This window comes from Chrysochloris asiatica, unplaced genomic scaffold, assembly GCF_000296735.1.
Source record: "Chrysochloris asiatica unplaced genomic scaffold, ChrAsi1.0 scaffold00031, whole genome shotgun sequence".
Lineage (NCBI taxonomy): Eukaryota > Metazoa > Chordata > Mammalia > Afrosoricida > Chrysochloridae > Chrysochloris > Chrysochloris asiatica.
Window position 1 is genome coordinate 12,037,432 of NW_006408549.1, and position 6,652 is coordinate 12,044,083.

At 37.5% G+C, this 6,652-nt stretch overlaps 1 protein-coding gene across 1 annotated transcript in view; it reads left to right on the forward strand.

Moving 5' to 3' along the window:
- Positions 1-6,652, forward strand: part of LOC102819969 (protein CBFA2T1-like) — a 225,340-nt gene that overhangs the window by 153,495 nt on the left and 65,193 nt on the right. The window contains 2 exon segments of the mRNA XM_006859256.1: positions 1,861-1,946; positions 2,471-2,672. Of these exon segments, the coding sequence (XP_006859318.1) occupies positions 1,861-1,946; positions 2,471-2,672 (288 nt within the window).

Below are 6,652 nucleotides of genomic sequence, written 5' to 3' on the forward strand. Positions count from 1 at the left end.
TATAAATTTAGTGTGTTGTTGTTGCTGAGTCCTGTCGAGTCAATTCCGACTTAAAGCAGCCGTTGTATAGGGTTTCCAAGGACATATATTATTTTTATATTATTACAGCCTGCTCTCTTCATGGTCTCATTTTATCATGGTGGTACATTGCGTATCTATTAAGATTGTATTCATTTATACTTTGCAGAAATGTGAATACATTTTATCAGGTTTCTCTCTACCCATGGAAAACATACCTTATGCGCTCGTGATTTTTTAATCAGCAAAGCATTATTTTGCAACTGTGTAATATGTAGTTGTGGTTTTTTGTATTAAGAATTAGGATATACCCAGTTTTGGTTATACATTCATCTCTCTATTACTATTTAAGTTGTTTCTCCCGTTTGGCTATTGTGAATAATGCTGAAGTGAACAGTGGTGTGCAAATGTCTGTTTGAGTCTCTGCTTTCAGGTTTTTTGGGTGTATACCTAGGCATGGGATTTCTGGGACAAGAGTCAGAATCGACTCAATGACAGTGGATTTGGTTTTTGGCTTTTATGGTAGTTTTATTCTTAGATTTTTGACAAATTGCCACACGGTTTCCCACAATAGCTGTGCCATTTTGCATTCCCACCAGCAATGGATAAAGCCGTAAGATAATTTTTAAACCTTAAACACAAAACACAAAACAAAAATTCCTCTGAAGTTGGATTATGATAATTTATCTTAACTTATAAATTGTCTACATTGAGCATTGTACTTTTTTAAGATCGACCTATATGAGATCTATAGAAGGAGCTCTGGTAGTGTAGTGGTTTTGAATCAGGCTGCGAACTTCAAGGTTAGCAGTTCGAAACTACTAGCAGTTCCATGGGAGAAAAATGAGGCTTTCTGCTCCCGTAAAGATTTACAGCCTTGGAAACCCTGTACAGGGTCGCTCGCTATGAGTCAGAACCAGCTCCACGGCACATAACCACCACATAACCATCACCACTATATGAGATCAAAAGGAGCTCTGGTATCGTAGTGGTTATGAGTTAGGCTGAAAATCTCAAGGTCAGCAGTTCATAACTACCAGTGTTTTTGTAGGAGACAGTTGAGGCTTTCTGCTCCCATAAAGATTTACAGCCTTGGAAACCCTATACAGGGTCACTATGAGTTGGAACTGACTCCATGGCCCATCACCAACCAAATATGAGATAAACTTGACAACAACAACTCAACAGGTTAAATAGAGAACTTAGAGGACAGTGCGTTTAGATTGATGGAGGAGGACGAATTCAGAAAAGAAGGGTAAGAATGGCTGTACAATTCGGAGGATATAATCAATGTCTCGCAATTCTACATGTGGAGATTGTTCAATTGGTTTATGGTCTGCTGTGTATATTCTCAACAACAACAGTACAAGTAAAATATTTAAAACAAATTAAAATATATTTATATTAGAAAGTGTTGTATAGATGCTTAGCCCTGGACATGGTGTCCTTTAACCTTGCATTTCCTCGTGTACAATATGAAAAATTGTAAACAAGTCATCAGTAAAATTCTTTCCAAGTTTAGCATTTTATCATTATATGAGGAGTCTTGGTGTGGTGCTATGGGATGAAACACTTGACCACAAGGTCGGTTTGAACCACAAGGTTGGCAGTTCAGCCACACCTTGTAAACCCTACACAGGGTCGCTATGAGTCGAATCCGACTTGATGGCACTTAATAACTGCAACAAACAAGGAACCCAAATTCTTACTTTGCGTGTGACTCATGTCTCCAAGATAAAATGTGTTCTCAAGTGTTTTGATTTGCCACGTAGTCTTGCTCTGTGACTGTGCATTGTTTACTGAATGCTTTAAGGTGAATCAGCCTTCTTCTCTACGTTGTAGGGTTGCATGGCACACGTCAAGAAGAAATGATTGATCATAGACTAACAGACAGAGAATGGGCAGAAGAATGGAAACATCTTGACCATGTAAGACGTTGGTAATCATTCAGATTAAAAAATCTTTTGAAAAACACCTGGAGTGAGGTTATGTGGTAAAATGAAAGCTTGGCAATGCTTTGACAGTGCTGTTTTTCACTCTTTATTTGAAAAAAATAAGTGAAAATGTTTGAAGATAAATTTGGAGTTTTAAATTGATATTAAGACCACTTAGGCATAAGACATGTTGAGATATTGGAAAAGAATCTTCAAAGTGAGATGGATGAGTAATTTTGTTTACACGGCAGTGGTCTTAATACAGTATTTGGGATGGTGGGTTTACAGGCTCTGTGCCTTCAGGTAAAATCTCTGTCATGATCCATGTTTTTACCACTCATTCTTCCTTCTTGTCTGCATTGGGTTTTTGTTTTTTGTTTTTTTTTCTAGCTATTATATCTGAATTTCAAATCCAAACTCTTAAAAAATCTTAGAAAGAAATATCATCCTTCATTGTCCTAAAATTATTTGGCGTTGTGATGATTTATATGGTCTTTCGTGTTCTGTTTTTCACACAGCTGCTAAACTGCATAATGGACATGGTAGAGAAAACCCGGCGCTCTCTCACTGTACTAAGGCGGTGTCAGGAAGCAGACCGCGAGGAACTGAATTACTGGATCCGACGGTACAGTGACGCAGAGGACTTGAAAAAGGGCGGTAGCAGTAGCAGTAGCCACTCCAGACAGCAGAGTCCTGTCAACCCAGACCCCGTTGCATTAGGTATCATTTCTTCCAGATTGTGCTATGAATGCAGATTTTGCTTTTAACTTGTTTGTTCAAAATTAAAGCATGTGCGGTGATAGTGAGGTTGGCCCAGGGTTGGGCAGTGTTTCGTTCTGCTGTGCATAAGGTCAACTTTGAGTTGGCACCGACTCGATGACACCTAACAACAACAACAGGGAATTTTAGAACAATAAATACTTTGTGTATCCGCAGATATTGCCTTGTCTGTTAGTAGAGTGGCTAGATTGACACATAATGAAAGGATCACAGAGTTTGAACTGCTTTTCCATGTTAAGGTGATAAGTTTATATCAAGGTATCAAGGCTGAACCAGTAATTAATGTGCATCAATAAAATGTGTGCTTGCTCACATAGCCTGTTGGAGTCACTCTCAAACCTGTATTCAGTGAATCTCTGGAGAGATGGAGCAGCTGGGGACTTTAGACACAGAGAGGGAGAGGGGATGACCGGGGGCGGGGGGGGGCGCGGGGGGGGAGGCTTGTAGGGTATACCCTTTGGTGGTTGGTTGATGATGCATGGAGGGGATTGTAACCATGGCAATGAAATGATATATGATAGGATGAATGCAAAACTAATGTTCTCCCATGTAAACTATCACACAACTCACAATAAAACATAAAAAACAAAACAAAAAAAACCTGTATACAGTGAATCTCATGTTGGGTTAGAGTGTTCATAGCTTAGACAAACTCAACAGAGAATTCCTCTGCATTGTAATGTTTGAGAGCACTGCTTTCAAGCATGGTTCTGATTTTTCATTAAAGACACTTCTCTAAAGACACTCTCTCTTTTTTTTTTTTTTTATAGCTGTATCTTATATTAAAAAAAAAATTTTTTTTTACTCAAAATCCAAGAAGAGAGATCTCTTTGCTCTCTGCTATTAGAAAGTTAATGATAAAGCTGTAGCTCTCTTGCTGTGACTTGACTGTAACTTAGATTGCTTGATCATGATCTTATTAATTCTAGTTATAGGCAGTTCCCAGGTTATAAATGAGATCTGTTCTTAGCTGTTTAGTTAAGTCTCTTAGTGTAATTCATAGGTGAGTCTGGACAAGAACACATAGTTCTAGCCTTGCTTTAGTAAAAACAAGTTTGAAGCCTTTTCAGTGATTTAAAACTGTATGTATAGTGAGTATGGTTTGTTTTGGACATTTCAGTGTGAGGGCAAATTGAAGCTCAGTGTTATGAAAGAGTTGTCCGTAGGTCCTAAGTCAATTTCAGATGTTTGTAACCAAGGACTGCCAGTATTTAGCTGGACTGTTAATATATGCTACAGAAATGGAATGTTAATATGCAGCCATACTTAGTGTTGATATTTGGGAGTTGTTGGGGTGGCATTGTAGGATAAGCACTGGACTGCTAACTGCTAGGTCAGCAGTTCAAACCCACCAGCTGCTCCTCAGAAACCCTATACAGGGTCAATATGAGTTGGACTTAACTTGATGGCAGTTAACAACAAAAAAAAGTGTAATGTAATCCCAAATGACAAATCCCAAAGAAATCTTTAGCCTGAAAGATATGAATGACCTGCAAACTTTTACCCCAATTAATGATAAGATATTATCCATTACATAGGAGCTTCCAAAAATTCATAGAAAAATGCAATGAAAAGGTAATGTAATATTTCCACAAGCTTTCTGAAGCCCCTTGTACTTTTAATGAAGGTAGGTTTGTTCTTTCATACTCTTCTCTTGTATATGTAGCCTCATACCTGTCAGCTAACTGGTTAGGATATCATCCCTGCTATAAAATTAAATACACAATAGACATGACTTGGGTCATATTACCACCATGCTCTGATTTTCAAAAATTAAAACCTTGAAGTATACTGCAAAATGAACATATTATCTTAGCATGGTTTTTTTTTTTTTATTAAAAAAAAATGCCTAGGCAATGAAGTATTTTTTTTCATTTTAGTTTTTCTACTCCCTGGATGCTGAATACCTATTACTATAATAAAGTATAAAATAAAGGAATAATCCAAACAATTTATTGTTCCCAGGAAACATTATTTATTCTAAAGCATATTTTAAAAGACGATAATATATTTGTTAGGTTATGTTAAGGCAAACAGTGAATATAGATTTAAGTTGGATTTGAACCAATATTGTTCAAAACCAAAACTATCTAAAGCAGAGTAAAACCTTGTTTTTACATCTTCATTGTGACTGAAAGTTGGTTAAGCATGACATGTCTCAGGATAAAACAAAAGGGATATTTGTAACCATGCAGTATAGGGAAAAAATTGAACACCACTACATAAATAAACTCTAAACATCCCTGCCATCAAGGTGATTTTGATTTGTAGCAACTCTATAGGACACAGTAGAATTGCCCCATAGGATTTCCAAGGCTGTGTACTTTTACAGAAACAGACTGCCTCATCTTTCTCCAGCAGAATAACTAACTGGTGGGTTTTAACCACCAACTTCAGGGGTTAGTAGCCAAACACTTTTAACCACCATGCCATCCAAGACCATGGTCATCAAGACAATTCAGAATCATAGAAACCCTATGGGACATCATAGAATTGCTCCTTAGAGTTTCTGGTACTGTAAATCTTTATGGGAGCAAACAACCTCATCTTTCTACCCTTGGGGTGGCTAGTGGGTTATATCTACCAACCTTGCTGTTAATAAGCCCACGTTCAACCCACAGCCCCATCAGGGCTCCTTCAGTAAACTTTGTATGTAGGAGCATCAAGGTCTACCATCGCTACTGAAGCAATTCGTTTAGTCAATGTATATGTATGTGATAGACAACTATGTGACAGACTCTGTAATGGAAGAAAATGATGCTTCATTCCTTCCGTTCTGGACCTTTTGTTCTAGTGGAGGAGATAGGCATAGAAACAATGGGTGCAATGGATGTAGGATGGCCACCTCAGTATAATCAATCCCCTGCTGTCCAGGTAAAAGAACCAGCAAAATAAGAGTTTCAGAAATTGATGGGACTTCATGTCTAAGTGAGTTAGTATCAACCTAAACAACATATGACAGTATAGACTCCCTGCTGCAGTACTTGGATCCTGTTGATGCAGATGTATAAATGTCCTTTTTTTTAAAGTTTTTATTGCAAAATGAGTGGTAGTTTTCAGGGGAGAACATCAGTTTTACACTGTTTCAGTGCAAGGATTACAATCTCCATCATGCATTACCATTCAACACTATTTGTTTTGCTTTTTGGGAGGGGGATGTACACAAAAATTCTCTGGACTATATAATCATTTAAACAACCATTAAAAAACATTCTGCAAGACTGCCTCCTAGCCACCAGCACTCAATCTTTCTCTTTCCATGAGCCTAGAATCCTCAGCTGCTCTATCTCTCCGTGTTCCTATCTCTGTGTATAGCATGTTCTTCAGGAATATTGGCTTAGTGTACCCTGATATGTAACCAAAAAAATAAACTTGGTTTAAAACAAGCTCCTTACAAGTGTACAAATTACATTACATTTAGTGATGCTTAACAAATTCTTTTGGTATACTTGAGATGTTGTTTTGGCTTTAAGTTATTGCTGCTCTCCAATAACTTAAAGCCAAAACAACATCTATAAAGCAGTTATAAACATTTTATTTCTTTGTTTAGCGTCTGTTACAATAGTCACATCCATAATGGACACAGAACAGTAGACTTTGTATTAAATGATTACAACTTTCAAAAGTGTTTGTCAAGAATTATACAGTGTGTAAGTTTTATCATCTAAGCTATTTCATTCTGCCCCCTTCCTAGTAAATAATCTTGGTGTCTTTGATTTCTGCTTTGTGGAGCTGGGCTATAATAAGAGGGCAGGTAGTTTGTAGTCATGGACCACTATCATTTCTGTTAAGTGCATCCTAAGTTTCTTTCCCAGACATTGATGTTGAATGTGTTGTTGTATATAATGAAAGTACTAGGACTTACTAAGGAGCTCTGGTAGCGTAGTGGTTACGAATCGGGCTGCGAACCTTAAGGTCAG